Raw genomic sequence first — 26866 nt, 5'->3', positions numbered from 1 at the left:
ACCAATAGAATTTTGTGATAAAAGTATTTGGAAATCACAGCTGTAACAGAAAGTTCATGACTTTTGGTGCAACACATAGTCTTGGGTTCAAAGCCCAGTGTTGCCACTTATTTGTTACATTGTCTTGGTTGAATCACTGCCACTGGGTAGATTCATCCTTTTTATTTTATTATTATTTTTTTACATGTGGATCTGACACTAGCCTGCATCACTATTAAGAGGATTTGATTTGGACTATCTATATCTTGACAATGATACTGTTTTATTTGTTTTTTTTTTCCCCAAATCTTTTGATTTAGCAGTTAAGGAATTTGTGTTCCATTTATTTCTATCGTTTGTGGGGGTTTTCTCTCATTTTCTGTGAAAACTTGCATATCATATATTTTTGCAGATACTCCATTTCCCATTTTCAATGTCAAACAAACTTGCTCTACAGGAAACTTGATGGAGGTAACAGGGCAGTGTTTATTCAGCAATGACTTTTTCTTCATAGGGGAATTGGGATCTCAGTGTAGCATAGTATGCACCAGCAGAACATTTCTCAAAATTATCTAAAGAAATGTGTTTAAAACTGTTTTGGCTGAGACTCATGGGAAGAAATATCTTCTGCATTGCAACCCAGCACACACGTAATACTCACTGATTTATATACTGAACTGTGCAATGTACTATGATATTTTCTCTTCTCTTCTATTTTGTTTAAAAATCCCCTCTCAGTTGATTTCATGACTCAGTTAAGGGGCATGACTTGTGATTTGAAAAATACTGTTCTATAGGACATAGAACAGAATAGCAGTCGGTACTGGTCATTATATATAATGTAGAGACGATTTATAAAAGGTTTTTGGCTGAACCAGTCTTTCAATCTTGATATAAATGTCTTAAAGTTATTTCAAAAGCACATAATCTCAAGTGAGTCTGAAATTGTTTCATCAAAGCAAATGTAACAATAAAATGGTTTATTTTCCTCATAGTTTTTACACATTTATTGATGCAGCACAAAAATACTTTTTTCTTTTTCTTTTGACAGATTGGCTATTTGGTCTTTTTACGACTTTTTATATATTTCCTGCATGGTCACCTAGGAACTTTTAAACAACATTTACTTAGGCTTCAACCATATTTATACGGTAGACTATCTTTTATTTTCTACACTTAATAAATGTTTTATGTTATAGTTTGAGAAGCTCAGACTATCACTATAAAGAACATAAGCTGTATTTTATTTTTCATGAAAGATAATAGGTACAGTTTTGCAGAACACAGCTTCTGGGCCAGATTGCATGGGTTTTAACTTTCCTACTTAAATACATGACCTTGTCTGTGACTCAGTTTCCTCATCTGTAATCATGTCTACCTTTCCAGATTTCAAGAAAGTTAATTTTATATTTTAGTAAGGTAACATTGGTGGCAATGTAGATGCTGAACTGGAGTAAAGAGAGAGTGGATACAGGACATCAGTTAGCTATGACATTAGTTGGGCAGGAGATGTTAAAGATTATGAACTTTGAAAATGGGAATGAAATAGAGTAAAATTGTTTTGGAAAATGTTTAGGAAAAAAAGACTGGATTGGGTGATCAATTGGATCCAGACTGTGTATAAGGGAAAATGAGGAATTCAGGAGGAATCTTAAATTTTACATATTGACAAATAGAGTCAAGATAATGGTATTCTAAACTGAAAAACATTTGGAGAAACACTGGACATATTGAGTTTTAAAGGTCACTCAGGTGTATATACCCAGTGAGCAGTTGGAAATATAGACTTGGAACAAGGGAAATAAACGAAGTCTGGAATTCACTTATTTCTTGGATATTAACATACATGATTTGACAGTCATCCATGTTAACAAGGCTGAAATAACCTGGGGGGTGGGAGGTGGTGGTAGTGGGAAATTAATTCTAGGAATAGGCTTGGGGAACATAAACATTTAATAAATTATTGGGGTGACATATGTTAATGAAGGGAAATAAGAGGGAGTGATGACATAGAAATCCAAAGAGGGGAGGTTCAAGAAGATCAACATTATGAAGAGCTATTGAAGTATTAAATGGTAGGAGGTCTGAAAGTTGATGTCTTTCTGTAAGCATAAAGTCACTGTTGATCTTGGGAGCATTCCCAGTGGAGAGGTGGAAGCAAAATTCAGATTGCAGGTAAATAAAGAGTGAAGGGAAAGTTTAAGCATGAGACAGAGATATTGAACTATTACAAAAAGTTAGCTATAAAAGAAAGAGAAATATGTCAATAGTTTGGATGAAAAAACAAGGTCAAAAGACAGTTTCACTTCTTCCTTTCCAATTTGGATGCCTTTTATAAATATGATGTTAACTGTGGCCTTGTCATATGTGGCCTTTATTATGTTGAGTTTCATTCCCTCTATACTGGCTTTGTTGAAAGTTTTAAAAATCATAAATAGATGTTGAATTTCGTCCAATGATTTTTCTGCATTTATTGAGATGATCATATGATTTTTAGCCTTCATTTTGTTACCGTGGTGTATCACATTGACTGATCTGAGGATGTTGTACCATCTTTGTATCTCTGGAATAAATCCCACTCGATCGTGGTGTGTGATCCTTTTAATATATTGATGAATTTGATTTGCTAATATTTTTTTTGAGGATTTGTGGATATATGTTCATCATGGATATTGGCCTGTCATTTTCTTTTCTTGTGGCATCCTTGTCTGATTTTGGTAGGGTAATGTTGGCCTTGTAAAATGAGTTTAGAAGAGTTCCTTTCTCTTCCATATGTTTTGGAAGAGTTTGAGAAGGATTTGTATTCTTTTTAAATATTTGATAGAATTCATCAGTGAAGCTGTCTGGTCTTTGTTGGGAGGTTTTTGATTACTGATTCAATTTCCTTGTCAATAATCACTTTGTTTATATTTTCTCTTTCATCTTGATTCAATCTTGGTAAGTTATATGGTCATAGGAATTTATCCATTTCTCCTATCTTATCTAACTTGCTGGTATATAATTGTTCATAGTAGTCTCTTAGGATCCTTTGCATTTCTATAGTAGCATCTACTTTTAGTTCTGATTTTACTTATTTGAGTCCTCTTTTTTTTTTTCCTTGGTGAGTCTTATCAATTTATCTTTTCAAAAAACTTAAAAAAATTTTTTTTATTTTATAATTTAACTTTATTTTTAAAAATTTACATTCAAATTAGTTAGCATATAGTGAAACAATGATTTCAGGAGTAGATTCCTTAATGCCCCTTACCCATTTAGCCCATCACCCCTCCAGCAACCCTAAGTTTGTTCTCCATATTTATGAGTCTCTTATGTTTTGTCCCCCTCCCTGTTTTTGTATTATTTTTGTTTCCCTTCCCTTATGTTCATCTGTTTTGTCTCTTAAAGTCCTCATATGAGTGAAGTCATATGATTTTTGTCTTTCTCTGACTAATTTCACTTAGCATAATACCCTCCAGTTCCATCCATGTAGTTGCAAATGGCAAGATTTCATTCTTTTTGATTGCCAAGTAATACTCCATTGTATATACACACCACATTTTCTTTATCCATTCATCCATCGATAGACATTTGGGCTCTTTCCATACTTTGGCTATTGTTGATAGTGCTGCTATAAACATAGGGGTGCATGTGTCCCTTCCAAAGAGCACACCTGTATCCCGTGGATAAATGCCTAGTAGTGCAATTGCTGGGTTGTAGGGTAGTTCTAGTTTTAGTTTTCTGAGAAACCTCCATACTGTTTTCCAGATTGGCTGCACCAGCTTGCATTCCCACCAACAATGCAAAAGAGATCCTCTTTCTCCTCATCCTCGCCTACATCTGTTGTTGCCTGAATTGTTCATGTTAGCCATTCTGACAGGTGTAAGTTGGTATCTCATTGTGGTTTTGATTTGTATTTCCCTGATGATGAGTGATGTTGAGCATTTTTTCACGTGTCGGTTGGCCATCTGGATGTCTTCTTTGGAGAAGTGTCTACTCTTGTCTTTTCCCATTTCTTCACTGGATTATTTGTTTTTTGGGTGTTGAGTCTGAGCAGTTCTTTATAGATTTTGGATACTGACCCTTTATCTGATATGTCATTTGCAAATATCTTCTCCCATTCTGTCGGTTGCCTTTTAGTTTTGCTGATTGTTTTCTTCGCAGTGCAGAAGCTCTTTATTTTGATGAGGTCCCAGTAGTTGATTTTTGCTTTTGTTTCCCTTGCCTCTGGAGACGTGTTGAATAAGAAATTGCTGCGGGCAAGATCAAAGAGGTTTTTGCCTGCTTTCTCCTTGAGGATTTTGATGGCTTCCTGTCTTACATTGAGGTCTTTCATCCATTTTGAGTTTGTGTGCATGGTGTAAGAAAGTGGTCCAGGTACATTCTTCTGCATGTCGCTGTCCAGTTTTCCCAGCACCACTTGCTGAAGAGACTGTCTTCATTCCATTGGATATTCTTTCCTGCTTTGTCAAAGATTAGTTGGCCATACGTTTGTGGGTCCATTTCTGGGTTCTCTATTCTGTTCCATTGACCTGAGTGTCTGTTCTTATGCCAGTCCCATACTGTCTTGATGATTACAGCTTTGTGGTATAGCTTGAAGTCCGGGATTGTGATGCCCCCTGCTTTGGTTTTCTTTTTTAAAATTTTAAATAAACTTTTTAGTTTAAGTGGATTGAATTTAAAAAAAAGTCAAAAGTGGAAAAGACTAGTGTGTTGTAGGGTAAGAGATTAAGAGACTCGAGATACAAGAAAGGGGATATTTGTGGAAAAAGTCATGGAGGAGGGAATAGAAGGTAATGGTGGAAGTGCTTTGGAGAGTGACCAGTATGCACCACTACTACCAATTTGGACAGGGCATAAAACCAAGGTAAGATTGTAGACTAGCAGAGCAAGAGTTCCTGGCTAGAGTGCCACTTGTTTTGATTTCTTCATACATTATAAATCCTCTTTCAGCTCCTCACTGTGTTCAGCATAGTGACTCAACAAATAATCAGATGATGGTGGCAAATAAATTTTGAAAAATAATTTGCATAAAACCTCAATTTATCACATTAGCTTGTTCTTGTAGATATATCCTGAGAAAACCAACATCTTTGTTCCATATAAGGATAAAAGCCCCAGATTTTGCCCGGCTCTCAAATACTGTTAAGTAGAGCCTTACATATGCTACATCTTTGTCTTCAACAATAGAATGATTTCTACCTGGGGCCATTAGCAACTGCTTCCTATTTATGTAGCCACCCAGTAGAAGAGTAGTTATTACTAATTTTTCCACTCTCAGTAGATTGAAACTCAAAAATTGTCCAGAAGTTTATAAAAAGAACAGCATAAATATGGTTCTGTTAAATACCAACATAGTGTTATGTTAAATGATAATAATTGTTGCCATATTTAAAATATATTTTCTAAGAAATCAACAACAATAACATCTTGAAAAGAAATAAAACTGGAGAATGTAGGGTTAAAAGCAATGACTTGGTTTGTTTGTAGGATTACAGTTTCAAAGTATCCATTATGAATAGAGTATATGTTATAAATGTATTTATTTTCACCTGGAAATTTCAAAGCATTGTTGTACAGTAACTGTACTTAATTAGGTGTTCAACCATTATACCAATTGCTGTTCTGAATTATAAACTGTATGTATTAATTATTTACCTTGCAGTTTTCTATTATACCACCAGGGGTCATACATAACATTAGAAATCTTGAAGAGATTCGGAAATGGATAGCAGTTTCATCATCTACATACTAAGTTTCATTATATTTTAGTAACTGAAACAAAATGAAACATAATGCAAGATATTAATGACATAATTATCACAAATTATTTTTCTTACAATAGCACTTTCTTTCTCTGGAGGGTCATATTACAAGTATCCAAACATCTTGTCAAATATGCAATTCATTCTGAAAACCATGGAAATAATATGTAAAAGAGAACTCCCTTCTGGATCAATTTTTAACCCTGTCGAAAACAAGAAAAGCTATAAGAACATAGATTCGGATATGGTGAGTATATCCTAGTATGTAATGAATCAGATAGCATATGATGAAATAATTGTGCGTGCCAATACAGTAACATTGCAGAAGATGAGTTTAGCTGGAGGTGGGGCTGGGGAGAGGAATGAACAGCAAAAACACTAAACCATATGCACATTTCCTGGACAGGGGAAATGTAGTTAATAAGATTAGTAGGCATCAATATGCAGCACCACTACCTTAAATAGAGTAGTGTCATAATGCCTTTTTCCTTATAGATTCCATCTCAGCAATTTAATTGGAAATTGCACCCCAATTTAGATTAACTTATAATGAGGATTTTAAGATATTACATTTACATTAAAAGGAAAGTACATAAAGTACAGGCTATTAATGAGAGCATTTGTAGTATTTTATGCTGCCATAATTCATATGTAATAACATTTAAAGTGCTATTTAAATCAATTGAAATGTTTTTAAATGGTTCAAAATTGAGGAAATAAAATAATTCCTATGAAAATATGAAAATATGAAAAATTTTCTTTTAATTTCTAACTCGGACATTAGTGATTAACATTAGAGAAAACTATCCCAATCATATAATTGCTTGGTCTGTAATAAACTATGTATTATGCCAACAGAACTACAGTGAACCATATAATTTGTTCATATATGTTATAGGCTGATGTACGTCAAAAGACAAACTTCAATCTCTGGGGCTCATAATATATTTCCTTTTCTCACATATACTCCAAAAGAAAGCAGTGAACACTTTAAAACCTTGATTCTTTTGTTATTTTATTTTTTGTTGTATAGACTTATTATTTCATAGTTTACAAACAGAAAATTTGTTTTTCTAATAATTTCTTAAAAAGGAAAAAATATATTTAACATAAGAGAAGTTGAAACCACTAAAAATTTTTGAGAAAGACTATTTTTTCAAATAGTTATGAGTTGCCTTACAATTTTCCCATGCTTCCCTTAGGCCCTTTCTAAATTTTTGTTTGTTTGTATTTGTTTTTGTTTCTTAAGAGAGCAAAGTTTGTTTGTTTATTTATTTAGAGTGTGTATGTGTGTGTGTGTCCGTGTGCAGGTACATGCTCACACAGGAGGGGCAGAGACAGAGGGAGAAAGAGACTTCCGAGCAGGCTTCCCACTGTCAGTGCAGAGGCTGATGTGGGACTCAATCTCAGGAACCGTGAAATCATGACCTGAGCTGAAATCAAATGTCAGACACTGAACTGACTGAGTCACCCAGGTGCCCCTCCCTTCTGCCCTTTCTAAATGCATATGTGTGTGTGTGTGTGTGTGTGTTTAAAGTTTATGTATTTACTTTAAGAGAGAGAGAGAGCAAGCTGGGAAGGGGGGGGAGAGAGAGAGAGAGAGAGAGAGAGAGAGAGAGAGAATCCCAAGCAGGCTCCACACTGCCAGCATGGGCCATATATGGGGCTTGAACTCATGAACTGAGACATCATGACCTGGGCCAAAATCCAGAGTAGGACGCTCATCCAGCTGAGCCACCCATGTGCCTCCCTTGGGCCCTTTCTAAAATCAAGTAAAATATAAGTATTAAAGGAAACATATTTAACCACATCTATGTCATCATTCTAGCTTTAGTGTTGCTCCATCATTGACATAGAGTGACATATGCTAAGTAATTTGAACCTTTTGGTTATAATTACTAATGAACACCAATTACTTCATGAACAAAAGGGATCTTGTTTTTAAGTTTAAAAATGTTTTAACAATAAATATATAATCTAAGATATGGAACAACTGTAAGAACACTGATCATGAAGAGTTAAGACCTGCTAGCAACTGACTAATTCAGACGAGGTCCGTTGGGCTCTCTAAACCCCCAAATGCTTATCTTTAAACAAGACATTGTCACCATCAACACCATCACCACCACCACCATCATCATCATATTTACTCTAATCTATGGAGTTGTGAAGATGTGCCTTGTAAATTAGTGAGTGCCATGAAAATGTAAACAATGATCACTGAACATTGTATTTAGGAACTCACTTTAATTTAGACAGTTAAATATAATAATTTTCATCTAAGGGCATGATTATGCTGATTAAATAATTGTTTTACAATGTGGTTAGTTGTGCTTAATGGAGTGATTTGAGTGTTTTTGCTTAAAAAAATAAGATATTGTGAAATCTTGACAATATGAGTGTTCTGGTTATGAAGAGGCAACCTTCAATGTTGACTCTGCTTCTCTTTAAGAACCTATCTGTTCTTGCCACTCTTGGTGCACACATGCCACAAGGAAATGGAAGCTTACCACTGGTACAGCTTTGACTGAGCTGGAAGGAGCAAGGTGTTAACACATGAAAAGAATGTTAACTGCTGAGAGTGGGACAAGTCACTTAGTCTTTGTTCCTTTTTCAACAGAGAACAAAGAGCTTTGTTTCAATCTTTTCTATGTTCTATCTCAGCTGTATAACTGTGATTCTGTGAGGGCATTAGAACAGCTTTTAGCCTGTCAGATTTATTCCCTCCTTTTGCCCCCTCCCAGTGCCACACCATATAAAGAATAGAAAAGGTAGTGTAGCCACAGTGCTACTACAACTTCTGGTTCAGCTAACTGATTCAGTGCTTGATTGCACGTTTGAACATTGCTCCCCAGTTTCAGCCCAGTGTCTTCAGTGTAGCTTTGTCTAAGTCAGCCCCTCCAGTTCAGTTGAGTACTTAGCCATTCAATACCCATCTCTCTCACCTACTGCGAGAAGACCTGGGAAACGGAGAGGAAAAGGGAATATAAACAATACATCTGTATTCGACCCCCTCCCTTCTTTGTTAATGGCACACCATAATAGACAGCCCTCATCTTCCAATAATGCTGAAAGGTCCATGCCAGCATATTTTGGTCACTGCAACATATTTTGTTTTTAATATGTTTATGAGCATCGGAGTAAAAGCATATTTAATTTGTTTTCCAAGTACTACTATAACACTGCTGAAAAATAAAGAATTCTGTAGGATATACACATTATATACACTATATAAGAGTATAGAAGTGTATTATATACACTATATAACAATAGGAAATTTCCCCTCCCTGCTTCTAGAGCCCATTTCTCCTTTTAATGTCCTTTTAAGCTGATTCAGACGCAAGGTTCCCATTGACTTTGACAAATGGTGCACTTTAACTAGCTCTGTGGCATGCAGAGCCAGAACACAGGATTGAGTTCTCTGTCTTTTGCTCACTAGCAGAGCCGAATTTGCTGAGTACAATTGTCACATGATAATAACAACATAGTGTTTTGGAGATGGTAGATTACAACGCAACCGAAATGCAGTAGACCCTTTACTAAATAGTTGTAGCTATCCTAAAGTACAAATCGTTTTCTAAAAACTAGGAAGCACACAGCATTTACATTCACATGTGGTTAGCAATCTCATCCTTTAATGTACTAGCAAGCCAAAGGCACTATCAAATTTGGGACATTTTGTGCTATAGTGTAACCGTACATGGTTACTAGGAAATGGGTTAGATTGAGACACAGGTTCTTTAAAATTAGGAGCATTATCTTATGATTCATGTCCTATTATTGAAGTAGGACATTTGTGTTGAGAGGTCCTTTAATGGCAATGTCAACCATGCACCAAATGACTGAAAGCAAGGATGAAACTCCAAAAGCTATCTCTAACCAGCCACAATACAGCCTATCCTTCAAAGCTCATTTCTGTTATAAAAGAGAGCCTGGTCAGACATTCAGAGCTTGTGTACTCAAATTTGCATAAAATTCAAGCTGATGTGGTTATCTGAAATTTCAGCCAACAGTAGATTAACAGCACTTTTGTGAGTGAGCTTCTCAAAATAGGTATTGTACAGCTGCAACCGATAGCTTATTGGAGGACATAATCAAGAGGATATGGCCACTGGTAGACCCATGAGCTGGCCCTGGGCAATCTGAGGCTCCTCACCCCCTTCCCTGTCCTTGGAATCTATGTTCTGCTCACTGTTCCCACAGCTGGAACCATTTTTAAGTATGCAGCCTTGAGAGAGAGGCCCATCTCTTCCTTTAATCTCAGCTGGATCTCTGGGTACAGGGTCCAGTTTGCAAACCAACATGGTCCAGTTGCCCAGCTTTAGACTATGGAAGAGACAAAAGAACTATAGGAAGGAGTCATAAAGCCAAGAAAACAAAGGAAAGAAGGAAGAGAGGAAGGAGGGAGGTAGGGAAGGGGGTAAAAAGAAAAAGTTCTCTGGGAGTCATTTAATGCACTGCTCAGTGTTTCTCATACAATCTGTGTTAAAAAAAGGGCCCTCTCAACTTAAAAAAAAAAATTCCAAACTATCACAGACTGATAATTTTGTAAACTACATTAATAATGAATTACTGAAAATGAAACAAAAAAGATATAAAAAGAGGAACATTAATTTTTTTATTAGACTGAAAATATTTAAAATTAACTGTCAGATTGTTATAAATGTTTCTAAATATGTATTCTTTATTTCTGTACTGTAGTTAACCATTTGCAGATGGCACTTATCTGCCAGCCACACCTTGAATAGGACTGATTTAGTGTAAAGGCAGAGAACTCTACACTACCTCATACCTTCAAGAGCATTTCTCCCTCTTGTCCTACTGCACTGATAGTGTACATGGTAATTGTATTAAATCACTTCATCATCATCATTATATCAATTCATTCAAGTTGGGAAAATATATTTCTTCTTTTGAAAAAGAGCAAGGATGAAACTTTAGCAAGATTTCCATGCAAATGCGTGAACTATATAAAATGCATGAGGAAAAGTGATAAACCTCACTAATCTGGAAAATTCATGGGTGTGGCAGGTTTAGTTGCTCTTGGTGATGTGGATGCCCTTATGCCAAAGACCACCAGGGACACCTGCAATTAAGCTAAGTGGGTTCCTTATTTCTTGCAGAGAACACATACCCAAGGAATTAGGGGATATGGCAGTAGGAAGGTGTTACATTGAACCTACTATAGAATTTGGACTTTGGGTGATTTGGCGGAAGGTCTAAAGAAGCAGATTTGATGCTGTCAGAAAGTAGGGGCAAATCTGTGATTGGGTATTTTGTAAGTGGTACAGTGAGTTTTGTCTGTGCTTAGAAAAAATTTACCAAGTCTTTTTCTTTTTTAAATTTATTTAGCGTGGTCTCAGAATAATATTGTCTAAGGTTGGTATTCTGTGAGTTTATATCTAGCAATAAAACAAAATGACCAGGCTGTGAGCGTCAGACTAGCTTGTAAGAATATTGTTGTCAAATCAGCTCTGGCTGGACATCAGAGGCTGCTTTTTCTTTCTCAGGGATGAGTGAAAATGGTATCATAGAAAATTGAAAATAAAGTGTAAATCTTGCTCATTGTCTAATCTTTACATTTGGGAATTGTCTCTGGTGATAAGTGCATAAGTTTGTTACCAATAATTTTTGACTTAACTGAATAGTCTATGGAAGTATGCAGTGTACATGATTTTAAAAAAACACAAAGTATTGACCGTTAATTAGTCAAGCCATTCACAAGTTTCACATAGCTACTTACATATTTATTCAGAATAAGTTTGCAACAGGAGGGCTGTCAGGCATCCGGGCTGAGACAGAGCAGTTTGAGAAAAGAATTTCATTTATAAGATTTTTCCATTTTGGGGTAGGCTCTCCTGCAAGGCAGAAAACTGAGTTACTTGGATAAACTGTGTGCATTTACTGAAGTCAGTACATCTCAGTCTTATGTCTTATATTACTTTAAAATAAAGCTTTTCATGGAGTATTCTAATATTCTAAACATTGGCTTGTTTTCATTTGCTTTTCTGAATTGTTGTTCCCCACAGTCAGTAGCCTTATGTAGAAGCTTTATCTTACTCATGACTTTTACCTCCAGCATCCGAGTTCTCAGCATAAAAGTAGATCAATACATATCTATGGGACTTAACTAAACAGTTTACCAGAAACTCAAAATATCTTCATTTAAAATTTGTGTATGAACTTCTGGCCTTTCAACTTAAGAGTACTTAACATGAAAGTTACCTTTCAATTGTAGATTTATTACTGTTTGTATAATAAATGAGAGTTATAAAGTATTTTGGAGGCTTTTTAAGTGTTTCTTTGGGGCATACATTGAAGAATGAAATATCACGTGATATTGTGTACACATCACAAGATGTGTATTTGAAACAGTATTGTTGGCGAAAATTCAATGAGAGTGCTATTTTATCATGTCTAACAATAAAATCAGGTTTCTTTGTACCAGTTACTCTAGTAGACCAATTAATCTATGAAACTGTTAGGAAGCACTTTAAGAAAAAACTAACAGGTAAGAGCCCATTTTTTCCCCCTGAATTTGTAGGCTTTTAAAATAGTTACTAAGCAGACATTGACCATGTCTAACTAGGCACATATATTTGGCCCTTAGTGGAAATCCACATTTTAAAACCTGATTTGTTGTTTGAACATTGTTCAGACTTTCTCCTGTCCTCTTCTCCTTGGGTGTCAAGGAGAACTAAATTATATAGGGTCTAAGAAGCACAGTTTTGTCTAATTATTGTCCCTTAGAGATTATAGGATTTCTGTCGTAGTGTAAAACTGATGTCACTGAACACAAGGGACCCATGTGAAAATCAATTAAGACATTAGGTTCAGGTTAACAATTGAAGGGAAACAAAATTCATTGCTCCCAAATATGCTTCTTTAGCATAAGGATAATTTTAGGCTGGTTATTTTTAAGAAATTGCAGACACAGGAGAAGCTGTGAAAACTGAGTAAAAGTTACTCTTTTTGTAAGAGATATTTACATTTTAAGAGAAATCTCCATTTGTAAGGTGTCTCCCTCTCTGCACCAGGAAGACAAGGATGACTCTAGATATATAGAAACTCTTATCAGAGGAGAGGCAGTGACAAATCTGCATATCAACCTTACCCTTGTTTACTGTACTTTTCCTGTTAACCTTCCATAGCTGCCCCTCCCCCCTTTATGTCTTTAGCTAGAGATGTTATATGAAGTGGTGACTTGGGCCATTTTGAAAAGTATTCCTGGGTGTCTCCCGTGTGTACAGGATATATACACATTCTTAAATTTATGTTTGGTTTTCTCATGTGAATCTTTTTATTAACAGGGGTGGGGAGGTCTCATCCAGGAACCTGGAAGGGTAGAGGGAAAATTATTTCTCCTTCTCCATACTGTATGTACTTATAAAACTGTACTTTAGTAAATTGCTCTGTATTGTGTAACATGAAGTTTAAGAAAGTAATGCGTTTTCATTTGTATATTTTCATGTTTATTCAAGTCAAATAAGTCTTTTCCAGATATATTTTTATATTTTAATTCTAGGAACATTTGCCAGTTAATCAGGGAGGACACGAAGTTAACCACCTGCTCTGGCACTGTGTGGCTGCCTGGTCATGTGTTCAGAAGAATAGTCCTCAGTTGAATAAGGTGCTTGAACATCTCATCTTTCATAAAATGCAGCTTCAAAAGAAATGCTGGTAAGAGGGATTCTATAAATCCAAAGTAATTCATGGAGAAACCTTTGTGTTTAAATGTTAAATAGCCTTTGTACTTAAATGTTAATCACACCTTAGTTGACTATGAAAAAAATTTATGATCTCTATTCCAAAATGCTAGGGCAATTTATATATTTTGTATTAGTTCATTTCATCAATAAATTGTTCCTATCTTTCATTTTTTTTGCTAATCTGCATGCATGCATTGCATAATTTATCTTTATCAAATGAAATTTGTTATTGATAAAGAGTGCGTCCCCACGTTTAAAACATCCTTTATTTTTTGAGTTGTTAAACAACAGCAGTGAGGCACAGTTTATTATTCTTGGAGGAAATATACTGAAATTCTGTTTCTTTATGCCTTACTTGTAAAGTATAACAAAAATAAATCTTGACTGATAAGTGTTAATTTCCTCCTGTACATATATTAATTTGAGAAGGAAAAAGAAGTCGTAAATTACTACCAAAGAGGACATGGGTTCAATGGAAGAAAGAAGAATTTTAAAGGAGTATTTCTGAGACAAGTGATCAGAGATTTCCCTTTTCAATATTTGAGGACAGAGTTTTGAATTCCTCTTCCATTGCTATTGGAATAATAGTAATAGTAATAATAATAATAATAAAAAGTCATGCCGTAACAAGTTGCAAATTCAATCGTCATATATTTTTCTTAAAATTAGTTCCTGTTTTTATGTCTCTGGCTGCCAGCTCTATACCAAAGGTCTTTGTATATGTAAATTATAAGAATCTGGAGGATTCCTTGTGAAGGAAAGGTGTTTTCCTAGTTTCATTTGGAAGTTTCTGGGATCCTAGATCAAGTAAAGATTTCTGGAGGATGGCTTAGATTTTGTTTAATTTCCTAGAAATAGCCTAGTTCAGAAGACATTTCATCAAGAACTTGTTCTGTTTTGTCCTGTAATGGGAGAAATCTATTCAGTATTGCAGTTAACAAAGATAGTGATTCCTTCATGTTTTAAACCTAAGGATAATATCTTTAAATAGGAAAATTACAATGTAAATAGAATGTAAGTATTCAATAAGTATATATTAATATAGAGCTGATAAATACAACAAAAATTAGAGATTCTCACTGGTATAAAGTAGGTTATGCTGAAAGCCATGGTGATTTTTTTCAGACCACTCTTACTATAGGAAATAAATTGTTAGGGATTCAAATACACACTTTAGTTTTCAAATTTTTTTTTTCAACGTTTATTTATTTTTGGGACAGAGAGAGACAGAGCATGAACGGGGGAGGGGCAGAGAGAGAGGGAGACACAGAATCGGAAACAGGCTCCAGGCTCTGAGCCATCAGCCCAGAGCCCGACGCGGGGCTCGAACTCACGGACCGCGAGATGGTGACCTGGATGAAGTCGGACGCTTAACCGACTGCGCCACCCAGGCGCCCCCACACTTTAGTTTTCAAAAGGGGCTAGAACTACGTTAGCTCTTGGAAGACTCTAATAATTACCAAATAAGTATGGTATTCTATACCATAATATGGTATTCTAATAATTACCAAATAAGCAAGTTTAAATAAATACTGAGATAATAAAAGTGGCTAGTTAAGAGTAGCTAATTCTAAAGTCAGGGAATTGTTTCTTTACCCAATTTTCAGTTTTACTGTACTGCATCAACATTGATTTAATTTGTTTATGATTTGTCTTGTTAAACAAACAAACACACCATGGGCCCCAAATGGTGCACTTAGACTGAGTTCCCAAACTGGTGCATAATACATAATCTAAGTGAAGTTTTAACTACTCCTGGAAATGTAGTCTTAAAAAGGTCAGCTAGGAATTTTTCAATCTGCACCAATGAGTCTGCTACTTGGGCCCTCTCCATTCCCCTAAAAACATGAGATAATCAGCATAATAAGACACCTTGCTTTTCTCCCTAGAATGCCATCTTTTTCTTTTGCTAATAATGACCCTCCTTCTATAAAACCCTTCTAACTCCTTGAAGCTCCCCTCTACTTGCTAGATGGGGTGCTTCATGACTCATGAATCATTTAATAAGCCAATTAGACCTTCAAATTTACTTGCTTGCATTTTGTTATTTAACAGTCTTTAAGATAGTTTTTTCCTAAGTTTATTAATTTTTTTTGTTGGGGAGGGGCAGAGAGTGGGAGAGAGGAAGAATCCTAAGCATACTCCACACTGCCAGTGCAGAGTCCCACCCGGCCGAACCTACCAACTACAAGATCACGTCCCAAGCCAAAATGGCGAGTCAGACACTCAACTGACCGAGTCACCCACGAACCTTGGTAGTTATTTTTTTATACTTAGTATTTTCCAGATTTGGGGGCATTGGAGATCATACAGAATGATTCTTACTTTACAGATGGAGAAAGCAAGGCCATGTTTATTAAACTTACTCGTGACTGGAATGACATTTTTAGGGCCCCAGTATAGCACGCTTCGTTCTGACTGCACGAGGAAGGAGATAACTGTTCTGAAGCATCTTGTCACTGAAGATGCTTGTTCTGACTTCTACTTTTCTGGGAAGACATGGTGAAGATCAAGTGAAGGAGGGGATGGCAGTGTTTAGACAATAAGGAATGACCAGAGGGGTAAATTGAAAAAAAATGATAAACATAGTAACTGCTTAAAATCAAAAGGAAAAGATAACTGCTTTAAAAAACACTGGCAAATAATTTTGATTCTATTTCTTATATTTACTGGTTTTTTAAAAGAGGTTTCAGTGTTTTTTTTTAAAGTGATGACTCTAGTAAACAATAATCCATTTACATTAAAATATTAATTTTTTATTTTTTAATATTTATTTATTTTTGAGAGACACAGAGCACATGTGGGGGAAGGGCAGAGAGAGAGGGAGAGAGAGAATCTGAAGCAGGCTCTAGGCTCTGAGCCCTTAAAAGATTAATTTTTAAGTTAGTTAGCAGTTTGATTAACTTCTGTTAGTCAAATTTTCTGTTGTAATGATAACACTCATTATGGCAAATATTAAAGAATTAATTTTTCTTCTTACAAAATATTTATTTATGTAATAGCCTACAAAGCTATCAAGAAGTCATTATTCCAGATAAGACAAAACAAACTGTGATGTAATTATCAAAATCAAAACAGAAATGCCTTCCATTTCTAGGGAAAATTGAGTATTTGTCTTACATACTCCTAAGATTTGGTACATGTAAAAAATTAAGAAAATGAACAATGTATTTAGAATGAAATACAAATATTGAGGCATCAGGCCTTGATAGTAAATGAAGACATTGTCATGATTTGCTGGACCAGGTAGCCTTGGAATTTTGACACTTGGTGGAAGATAAATTTGGTTTCGCACTTGAAATTTAATGCCAAGTGACTATTAAGAGGAGTAACCTGAAAAATTTTGTTTGCCGCACATATCAGTAAAGTCACCATAATGGTGAATCAATGTTCAGGGATTTTTTTTTTTTTTTTTTTAATTTTTTTTTTTCAACGTTTATTTATTTTTGGGACAGAGAGAGACAGAGCATGAACAGGGGAGGGGCAGAGAGAGAGGGAGACACAGAATCGGAAACAGACTCCAGGCTCCGAGCCATCAGCCCAGAGCCTGACGCGGGGCTCGAACTCACGGACCGCGAGATCGTGACCTGGCTGAAGTCGGACGCTTAACCGACTGCGCCACCCAGGCGCCCCAATGTTCAGGGATTTAAAATGCAGAAAGGAGACCATTCAACTGAATGATCAGAAGAAATTTGATTAATAGTGGCAAAAATTTCTTGTGCCCATACAAGTGAGTGGTTCTCATCTGCCCATTTCTGATGCTATCCATCAGTAAATAATTCATCATTGTAGATCCCTGCCTTGCTTCTTATAGCCCCCTTTATAAAGATCATACAATAGAAAAGGAAAGAAATTGACACAAGTGGTTTCAGCTGAGCCTAAAAAAGAGCAGGCCTGGAATCCATGAAAAGACTCAGGGAAGGCATCGCAGAATTAGAGCAACCTCTTTGCTCACTAAGGGACAGGGAAAAAAAAAAAGAAAAAAAAAAAAAAAACAAGGTGAAGAAATGCACTAAAGACAATAAATTATAAAACAGGGTGAAGAAGCAGAGAAAAAGAGACTACATGAACCCCTCCTAGCTGTCATGCAGCAGCCTTTATCTGGGAAGTTGAGCTGCCCTGAGCTGCAGATAAGCAGTTTGCTGTAAGGCAGATTTCCATTTAATGTGGTTAAATTTTATATGATGCTTTATACTCTCAATGCTCCACCCTGCGGTTTGGCCTTTTATAAACTGCCCCATTTGCTCTGGGAAGATAGCTCAAGCCAGTGCAAAAGGCTTTCTAATCTAACATGAAAATAATGAATTGTGTTTATAATTGAATTATTAGCCAATGAAGACTGCTGAGAAATGCAGTATGGCATTTCAGTGGAGCAGTATAACATATAAAATTATATCTCCCAAAGCAAAATAGCTGATTTAATGCACTCCATGAATGTATTCCAAAAAAGCTTGACAATTTAAAATTATATAGATAGGGCAAGTGTTTTCCAGAGGTATGGTATTTGTGTTTGCATTGAAATGAATCAGACAAAATCAACTGCTTTGTATAGGCTGTAAGGCCTTTCTTTCTGTTGAGATCACTGATATCCCCGTTGCCTATCTCCTGAACCCCAGCAATTACAATGTTCATGGGACAGTCTGACCCAAACCATTCAAAGAAGTTTTTGTCGATAGTCCTCTGCCTTCTTTATGAGCTGAGATGGCAGTATAGGTCCTCACTCTTCAAATTCATTTCCTGGATTTTTAAATTCATCCTTTGATCCTCTGGGCTAAGTTTAACCATTTTAGTATACATCAAGGGTATATGTGTAATTATGCTTTGCTAAGTTATGGTGCAGTAAGAAAACATTCAACCTCAAATCAGAAGACCTGAGTTTTAATCCTGTCTCTTGCTACCTGTCTAATTTTGAATGAGTCATTTAACCCCTACGAACAGAGTCTGGTTAACAGATAAATAGAGACAGTAGCCATCTCAGAGAGGTTTTAAGAGATTTAAATAAGTAATGAGAACACTTTTTTATACTTTGATTCTCCCCTAATACTTCATGCCCTACTAGTTTAGATTGGAATTATTTTTTTCCTAGAGAGGCTCCTGCCCGCTGAATTTTGATCTTAATACGTGACACATGTCCTCTCCTCAACTTAACCAAATTAGACACCCTAACTGCTACATTTCAGAACTGTTCTGCTCTCTACCTGCTCTGTCACAACCTTGGTTTAGGCCCATATTGTCTCATGACTCCTGTAGCTTTTTAACTGGTCTCTTTGCCTTAAGTTTTCCCATCAATAATTTGTCATACTCTGCTGCCAGCGCTACAACCTAAATGTGATTAGACCACTCTCCGGCTTAAAATTATTTAACAACAACCATCTTTATAGGTCACAGGGTTGCATCAGGGTCTTATAACTTGCTATGATTAGAAAAAAACAAGAAGAACAAAAACAAAGACTGAAAGATCCTGCTGCTGGGATTAATTACCACCAATGAACCAAACAGATGATGTGCCTGATAGACTGGAGGGGGTTGACAGTCAGTGACCCACCTGCCTTTGCCTTCTCTGGTGAAGCTGCATTCCTGGCTTGTCTAACACGCCAGCCCTTCATTCTTTCCCACTGTCATCCTGGAGCTCTGAGAATGAAGCTCTGTAAGCAAGAGAACTCTTTTAGCAGACATGCTAAAGACTAGATTTACATGTCCATCGTTTCTAAGTAGTATCAAAAATCAGACAATGGCAAGAGACATGCATTCTTCAAATAAGTTTTCGTAAATGGTCAAAACCAAGAATGAAATCCTGATTGCCCTCTTCTCCATGTACAGTGAAGATTGAGACAAATTTATTTACTTTAACCCTACCTTCCTAGACTGTTAATATAATCTGGAGTTTCTGATAACATTAAGGCTAAGTCACTCTTTAAAATGTTCTAGTCCCTCCTTATAGAATGAGTTTTATATCTATATTTAATTTTAAGGTGATATTTATGATATTATTTTGACTTATTACACTTTATTTTTCCCACCCACTATCAGCCACTTACCACTACAATTTCTCCTTCTTAAGGAGAAATTTAAATATTTAAATAAATTTAAATAATATTTAAATAAATAAATAAATATTTAAATAAATAAATATTTGGTCGGTTTGAGTATATTCTAGGTAGGAACATAGGTTGTATCTCTTGCATTAGGTGAGCCCTTGATTGTATACAACTCTAGGCTGATTATAACATTTGTTACCATTCATTTCCCCCTAAAAAGTGGAACATACATTTTGTCTGGAAATAGACTTCTGTGCTCACAGTTTTGTTTTGTTTTGTTTTTTCCTAATTCTCACTTTAAATCACTAAATGTTGCTATGCCATTTCCTAACTTATAGCTGTGATTAGATGTTCAAAGCCAGTCTGCTTCTTTTATCTTTTTTATTTTCAATCCAGAACTTTTAGGAACATCTTTGTGATTGGGTAGCCAGGACATAAAAGGCATCCTCTCTTATTTCCCTGGCCATCTTATGAAGGTGTAAAGGCGAATCCTTCACTTCACTTAGAGAAAAGTCCTGCTATGTGAAGCTTTGCACAAATGCTGTGGTGACAGGTCTATATATCTTGAAGGCCTTCCATTGATTATTCATTGTTCACATGCTCAATGCACAGCTCCTGCCTGTCTGTTCTTAGATTATACATTATGTTAGAGTGGAAAACCCATATATGCCTCACTAAATTTTAGATTTAATTTTTGGCTTCTTGGCATTGGAAAGGTTTTCCTTCATCTGGATTCCATTTTCTTCATAACTTTAAAATCTTTAAAGTTCCTTTATTTTTTTTCCTTTCTGTAGTACTACAGATTTCCCCCCGTAGATTTTGTTTCTTTGGTTGTTTCAGTGGGAATTAGATACTACTGGGTCTCAATTTGCCAGCTTTAAAAAAAATTTTTTTTTTTCAACGTTTATTTATTTTTGGGACAGAGAGAGACAGAGCGTGAACGGGGGAGGGGCAGAGAGAGAGGGAGACACAGAATCGGAAACAGGCTCCAGGCTCCGAGCCATCAGCCCAGAGCCCGACGCGGGGCTCGAACTCACGGACCGCGAGATCGTGACCTGGCTGAAGTTGGATGCTTAACCAACTGCGCCACCCAGGCGCCCCTCAATTTGCCAGCTTTAAATGCAGTTGACTTCCTCTAAATTATGTAAGAATTTTCCAACTTTTCTCCTTCCAACCAACTTTTACAGTTAACTTCCTCATCATGGATTTGAATTTTACATTTGTATTTTAATTTCTTTGCAATCTCTTGCTTTCTTACTCTATTACCTTTCATCTCAGTATCAAGGCTTTTCATGGTCTTTTCTTCTTCCTTGGCTTTATTAAAGATACTTAAGAGTCTTATAAAAATAACTTCTGGTCCCTCTAAGAAATCATTTTCAGAGATGTGATCCTCTCTGAGTATTTGGACTGGTCTTCTCTTTAAGCCCTTGCTTTAATATATTTTTCATCAGTCTCACATAGGATCCCCTTCTCTTTTCTATTTTTACCTACCTTATTATCTAGGAGAAATCTACAAAAACTTGTTATTTTAAATGAAGAGGTTTGTCTTCACAGGATCCATAGCAGAGATGTTAGATGCTACAACGCTCAATGTGCACTATCATCAGGGACCTTCTTGTGTTCCTCTTCCTCTTTGATGTTTTTACCTTTGGGGAGAAAACGCCCTCCAGTGTTCCTGGCATAGTGTTCCTCCTCTCTCCTGCTCCCCACCCCCACACACATTCCCTCCTCTTTCCTACACACATATTGTCACGAGCATGGTTTTCTACCCTTCTTGGCATCTAGAAATTTCCATCTCTGAGTAAGTATAGAGAAATGCTGATGAAGCACAGAAATACTCTGGCTCCTTAAAAAACAAAACAAAACCCAAAAAACAGTAGTCCCAAAGTAAGGGACTGGCTTTACTTTTTCTGAACTATGACAAACACTGTGGATGGTAGAGATGTCTTTTTTCCCCCTTTCATTCCTTTTAACTTTCTTTGAGGAACGAAGGCTGCTATGTTTCATGAAGCAGCATGTGTGCACTCCTTATTGCTATTCCTAATCCAGCTCCATCAATTTTATGGTTTGTGGACATTCCCTATAAAGTTGCTGCTCTTGGTGACTTTTCTTTAACTCTTAGTCTTTCATTTTTAGGGTCATGTGGATTTTTGACGTTGTCAGTGTTTTCCTAGGTATCTATTGAAAGGTTGAAAGAGCCCTGTGTAAGGGTCGTGACTTGGAGACATTTTATTTTTTAAAAAGTTTATTTGTTTATTTTGAGAGAGAGAGAAAGAGAGCATGCGAGCGGAGGATGGGCAGACAGAGAAGGAGAATTCCAGCAGGCTCCTCCCTGTCAGTACAGAGCCTGATGCGGGTCTCAGTCTCACCAACCATGAGATCATGACCTGAGCTGAAACCAAGAGTCAGACACTTAACTGACTGAGCCTCCAAGGCACCCCATGACTTGGAGACATTTTAATTCCATCTTTTAAAAGTGCAGTTTGATCACTGAAGAAATCGATATAAAGGAGTAAGGAGAATCTAGGAAAACTGTCTTGAATGCTGATGTTCCTAACCTTTTTATAAGGTTGTATGTAAATAGCTAGGTAGCTTTTTACGAAGCCTCCTGTTATTGTATTTTAGCTGATTTATTTATCATCTATCTATCTGTCTGTCTATTTACCTATCTATATTTGTTTATTATATTTTAGCTGATCTATATTAGTGTAGAAGGGATGCTGGGCTGGAGTAAGGCTAGCTGAAGTTCAGGCCAGATCTGGTACTATTTCCCTGTATACAGTGATTCACATTAATTTTAAAAGTGAAAAAAAAATTTGGGCTCCTGAGTGGCTCAGTCGGTTAAGCATCCGACCTCAGCCATGATCTTGCAGTTCACTAGTTCGAGGCCCATGTTGGGCTCTGTGCTGACAGCTCAGAGCCTGGGGCCCGCTTTGGATTCCATGTCTCCCTCTCTCTTTGCCCATCTCCCACTCATACTGTCTCTCTCTGTCTCAAAAATTAGTAAAACAGTAAAAAAAAGTGAAAAAAATTAAAAAGTAAAATGAATCAAGTAACTTATTTTAGACAAGCCAGTAAACCTCTGCATCAGTTTCTTTATTTATAAAATTAGGGGGAAATCTATAATATTTATAAATTACTTTATACATGTTTAATTTCACAGCATTGTAAAACCAAGTTATTCTACTAATAATTGAGACCTGGTGAGTTCATTAAGAAGCTAGGGCAAAATTTCTGACCTAATCAATCTCGAATTCAATGTACATTGATTTTCAGTTTTGATTTTTAACAAACTCCCTATTTGTAAGTGAGTATTGGTGTTTCTATCCCATTTTTGGCAGAGGCATTTTCACTTAAAGAAAATTTTGCAATCAGCATTTATTGAAAATAGTGTGCTTGTGTTGAAGCATTTTTCTACCATAGGTGGCTGACACTGATGGATCTTTTTTCATCCATATTTTAGTGAGTGCCCTAGGTTAGTTATGATTTTCCAGACTTCAAAGAGAGCAGACAAACCAAAATATTGGGACTGTGAGGTATGTTCAGGGACAAAGACATTTTGTCAACTCTGTGATTATACTTTGCTTGACCTTTTTGTGAAGTGGGGTGAGGAGTACTCTGAGAATGACTCACTGGTCGTTCACCTCAGAGGGCATCTGGGCCTTAGTCACCCTAGGACTTCACAGAGAAAAGGTATCAAACTCATATCCTTTGACTTTGAAGGAATAGTCTTTTTGTAATTCGATTTAGGTCAGCATTTTGAACCTAGCCATTTTACATGGAGTATTTTATTTAAATTTCACAATAGTCTCCGAAATGTAGGTTTTGCTATCTATATTATAGATGAGGAGATCCCTCCCTAAGACTAAAGGAGAGTATGCAAATTGCCCTATGTCATATACTTAATTAGTGGTAAAGATTCCATCTATAATTTTTCTGACTCCAAGTTCATGCTTGTAAACATCATGTTGAGTCTATCAGTTAGGATTCAGTTCTTCTGCATGTTAACAGTAACCTAACTACAATTGCATTACTAAATAGAGCTTTAATTACTGCACATAACAAGCAGTACACCATTAATATGCAGATACTTAAGAAAATCAAGCTCCTTCTAGCTTCCTTTTCTTCCATTGTTTGTATTGGACTTTCTTTTTTTTTTTTTAAATTTTTTTTTCAACGTTTATTTATTTTTGGGACAGAGAGAGACAGAGCATGAACGGGGGAGGGGCAGAGAGAGAGGGAGACACAGAATCGGAAACAGGCTCCAGGCTCTGAGCCATCAGCCCAGAGCCCGACGCGGGGCTCGAACTCACGGACCGCGAGATCGTGACCTGGCTGAAGTCAGACGCTTAACCTACTGCGCCACCCAGGCGCCCCTGTATTGGACTTTCATCCTCATTGTTGCAAGACAGCTGCTCAACCTTCTGGTGTCATGTATGTATTCCAAGCAGGAGGGAAAGGATGAGCAAAGGAGAAAAAAAAAATCACCTGTTATCTAAATTTAATCTTCTTCTTCTTTTAAAAATTTTTTAATGTTTATTTATTTTTGAAGGAGAGAGAGACAGAGTGTGAGCAGGGGAGGGGCAGAAGAGCGGGGGACACAGAATCCAAAGCAGGCTCCAGGCTCAGAGCTGTCAGCACAGAGCCCAATGCGGGGCTCGAACCCATAAGCTGTGAGATCATGACCTGAGCTGAAGTCAGATGCCCAAACTGACTGAGCTACTCAGGTGCCCCTATCTTTTTCTTCATCAGAAAAATAATAGCTTACCTGGAAGCCTTTCATAATACACTTCCATTTGTATCTCATTTAGCCTTAAATCTACATTTATGGCTATTCCAAGCTTCTAGAGAATGTGGGGATTCATATTTTAAGTCAAAATTTATTAAAATATAATTTACATACAGTAACACTCACACATTTTATGTATACAGATCTATGGCCTTTGATCAAATACATACACCTGTGCATTCACAATCACGATTATAGAATATTTCCATTTTGAGGAGCAGTGTTAACTGAGCATTTTGCCATCTTGAACAAAACTGAGGTTTAGTTCTAAAAAGAAGGAACAGACAATATTAGGTAGGCAGCATTGTCATACTAAGGCTAAATTTTTTATTGAGGAAAAATTGACATATAATGTTGTATTAGTGTCAGGGTATAACACAATGATTCAGTGTTTGTGTATGTTGTCAAATGATCACCACAATGTCTAGTTTCTGTGTACTTAAATAATGGTTTGGAACAGCAATAGAGGAATTACCCATAAGTGAAAGAAGACTGTAGTTATCATTAACCTAGCTTGAAACAGGAACTTGGGTAAATCTCCAGATCTATTTATGTCTCAATTTTCTAATATTTAAAAGAAAAGCTTTCAAAAAGATCTTGAATGTGTCAAAAAGTGGGGTCCAATGAATGAGATAATTTATGTGAAAGCACACTGAGATCTGTAAAGCTCTATTCAAATATAAAGAATTGTCTTTTCACCCACGATTAGAGGTGTTTCCTTTTGATAATGATGATGAACTTGACTTACTGGCCTGAAATATCACAGTTGTGAAAGTCAAATGTAATTGTAAAATATACTAACTCTTTAATTTATCAGTGGCTTAGAAATCAAGACAATATGCAGCTCTAGGTAGAGTCAATTTCACATTTTCATTCTTACCAGTTCTCTTTCCAACTATATCTTTTTCAATTGGGTAAAAATAGCACCAAATGTATAATTTCCTGAACCTATCAAGTATATGTACATTTATAACTAATAAATTGTTGTGTGACTTTTTAGTTATTATATAATATTTTAAAGATAAATCTTGACAGTCTTCTGATCAAACTGAAATATAGATTTTGAGAAATTATACTTTTTGTAAAATCAAAGAATCTGAACTGTTGGAGTGTTTAGGAAGACCATTTTTAAATTTGTTCTCTTTTTGTTTTAGAGGAAAACACTCTTTAAATTCACCTCTTGGAATCAGGTGTAAAAAGTTAAAAATCAAAATCTATTATGACACTTTGGGGATACTCTAGAATCAGACCTCTTGATTGCTTGTTATGCAGGATCTATGAAGAAATGTGATATTTTGTAGTATTTATTACTCTCAGAGTTTTGACATAACACTACTCTGAATGTGAATATCTTTCAAAATGTGGCTCTTTCCTATAGACTTTAATCATGACTAGTGTCAACTAATATTGGCCTTTATTAAAAGTAAATGTATCTGATAACCTGGGATACTCATTATCTCTGGCCAATTACTCTCTTCATTAAAAAATTGTTTATTATTATCTTATTTAAGGTCTTTGTTGTTTTGTTCACAAAATTCCTAGGTTGGATTCAACACTGGCTTTGCTGGTCCTTGGGGAGGCTGCCAAATTAAACATGGCCTGCTTGAAAGCTTTAATGGAATTAATGAGAGATTTTCTTTTAAGCGTTATGTCTGTTCAAAATCAGGTAACAGTATGTTGTTAATTTACGTGTGCTAAAAGACCTGAAGAAAAACAAATTTTATTTTTGCCACTATTTAAATTGAATATAACATTAGGGGTTATAATGAGCATAACTTTTTAACAAAATTTTAAATTAAATATAAAAGTAAATGCACATTTACCATATATCCCAATATGGATAGGTAGACAGATGGGTATAGTTAAAGATATAGAGGTATGGAAATAGATTACACACACACACACACACACACACACATACATGAGAGGGACTTTTTTTTAAAAATTTTTATGTATTTATTTTGAGAGAGAGAGAGAACATGGGGGAGAGGCGAGAGAGTGGGGAGAGAAAAAGAATCTCAAGTAGACTCCACGCTCAGTGCAGAGCCCAATACTGGGCTTGATCTCATGACTGTGAGATCATGACCTGCGCCGAAATCAAGAGTCAGACACTCAACTGACTGAGCCACCCAGGCTTCCTTACATGAGAGGAACTTTAAATTGTATTAACAAACTTGAGAACATACAGTCATACATGGTTTAGTTTCCTTTTTTAGAAAATTTAAAGTATATTACAAAAAACACTTTTTATTGTAATTACATATTGTTAAAACTTACATTTTAGTCTGCATGAGATAACTTAACAATTTCTTCATTGTTGAACAGTGAGTTTGTTTCTAATTATTCACAGTTAATTGCAAACAATATTGAACTGGTAAATCTCATGAATAAAATCTTTATCTGTGTTTATGACTATTTCTTCAGAATAGATTCATAAATTACTGAGTGATAGACTATGAACTTTCTTTTAATAATCTCAGAAAAGATGTTCAAATTCCTCTCCAGAAGATATAACTGTCTTGCTTTCCTATGAAAAATGTATAAAGTGCCACACATAAGAACTGAGCTTTATATAAAAAAATATTCTTTTATAATATGATATGGAAAATG

At 35.9% G+C, this 26866-nt stretch overlaps 1 protein-coding gene across 1 annotated transcript in view; it reads left to right on the top strand.

Annotated features, from left to right (window-relative positions):
• TMEM232 (transmembrane protein 232) overlaps positions 1-26866 on the top strand; it is a 206630-nt gene that overhangs the window by 34108 nt on the left and 145656 nt on the right. Inside the window, exons 7-10 of the mRNA XM_030326194.1 lie at positions 1031-1130; positions 5801-5967; positions 13246-13400; positions 25799-25922. Coding sequence (XP_030182054.1) covers positions 1031-1130; positions 5801-5967; positions 13246-13400; positions 25799-25922 — 546 coding nt within the window. The remainder of the gene's footprint in view (positions 1-1030; positions 1131-5800; positions 5968-13245; positions 13401-25798; positions 25923-26866) is intronic.

This window comes from Lynx canadensis, chromosome A1 (assembly GCF_007474595.2).
Source record: "Lynx canadensis isolate LIC74 chromosome A1, mLynCan4.pri.v2, whole genome shotgun sequence".
Classification (NCBI taxonomy): domain Eukaryota; kingdom Metazoa; phylum Chordata; class Mammalia; order Carnivora; family Felidae; genus Lynx; species Lynx canadensis.
This window is presented reverse-complemented; position numbering and strand designations above follow the sequence as displayed.